The 1,334-nt window shown below is 44.5% G+C and overlaps 1 protein-coding gene across 1 annotated transcript in view; it reads right to left on the reverse strand.

The window, feature by feature from the left end:
- The window catches only part of LOC310814323 (serine/threonine-protein kinase H1-like), a gene marked incomplete at both ends in the record, with an annotated part of 6,595 nt that extends 5,548 nt beyond the window's left edge, over window positions 1-1,047 (reverse strand). The window contains 2 exons of the mRNA XM_083683673.1: window positions 1-256; window positions 779-1,047. The exon at window positions 1-256 is cut by the window's left edge and continues 474 nt beyond it. Coding sequence (XP_083539799.1) covers window positions 1-256; window positions 779-1,047 — 525 coding nt within the window. The remainder of the gene's footprint in view (window positions 257-778) is intronic.
- Between the last annotated feature and the right edge of the window lie 287 nt (window positions 1,048-1,334).

Genomic DNA, 1,334 nt, shown 5'->3' on the forward strand with positions numbered 1-1,334 from the left:
GTCCAATAGCTCTCCACCTGTGGCCAGCTCCAGCACCATGTAGACCCGCTGGGGCGACTGGAGCACCTCCACCAGCTGCACCACGTTGGTGTGACTGACCCTTCGCAGAACTGCCAGCTCTGAGTCGCACACCTGGCGCCCCTCCATCGCCGCCACCTCCATCATCTTGATGGCGAAGGGCTGGCGTGTGGCCCTGTGCTCCACCCGCACCACCCGGCTGAAGCTGCCGTGGCCGATCAGGGCCTTGATGTCATACCTGAGGACAGTTGTTCGAGAAAACTTTGCACACCTTAACTTGCTCCAGGTTCTCAGAGCAAATAAACTAAGGAAAAAACTCTAGCACACTGGTGATGCATTGAGAGGGTTGGTCTCCTATATGGCCAGTGAATAAAGCCTATATACAGTGCATGCTCAACATATGAATATTAGCAGGTGAATATTATTCATGCTACACTAGCAAATATTTTAATTATGCATAGCAGCATACATTTCTTCCTGGCCATGATAAAGGGCTTCTTTCTTCTTTATATTGGTAACAGAAATATCTGGCTTAGAAAGTAAAACAATATTGTTGAGCCAAATGACAAAGACAGTGTAATGAACTATGATTAGTTGATAATTCAATAATTAGCAGCAGCAGCAGCATCAAATATTCAATAACCTGGTCCATTGTGCATATAACTTTAGAAAAATATAAACATTTGCATTGACATAAAGCTGGTTTTTGAGCATTAGTGGTTAGTCTGTACCATACATTAAGTAGCCTAGTCACACTTACCTTGCTGTCACTCTGGGATCAAACTTGGCCCTATACTTGGTGACTTTGTTCTGCCTCTGACCATCCTTGAATACCAGGTCAGGTGGCTGTTGGATGCCTGATGTACATCCACCACTGAAGACACTTGATAGATCCTTCTGCTTCCCTTTAGATCTCTGTGGCTCGTCAAACTGTTTGTGTTTGTAACTGTAGCCCACAACTGATTTTACAAAGCTCACATAGCTGTTTTTTGAGGGCTCTGGCAGAACCTTGCTGGTCCCACAGCCCATTAATAAATTGCAACTAAATAGAAGGCATCACTATTTCTAGAGAAATGTTTCAACTGCTTGACATGTACGCCAAACTTTGTCTTAGGCTACACAAAAATACTCAATAGTAGTAGGCTGTGTGTCATCAATGTCCAGTTTACAAACACAGCTGAATTCATGCAGTCAACTAGCCTAAGCAGTCCCACTGCTTACTGTATGAAGACAGATGAGGTGACAGGTGTTTTTTAATGTGTGAATGGATTTACTGAGATCAATTGGCTCCTCCCACACAGGTGCACAGGATGCAC

This window comes from Argentina silus, assembly GCF_951799395.1.
Source record: "Argentina silus genome assembly, chromosome: 1".
Lineage (NCBI taxonomy): Eukaryota > Metazoa > Chordata > Actinopteri > Argentiniformes > Argentinidae > Argentina > Argentina silus.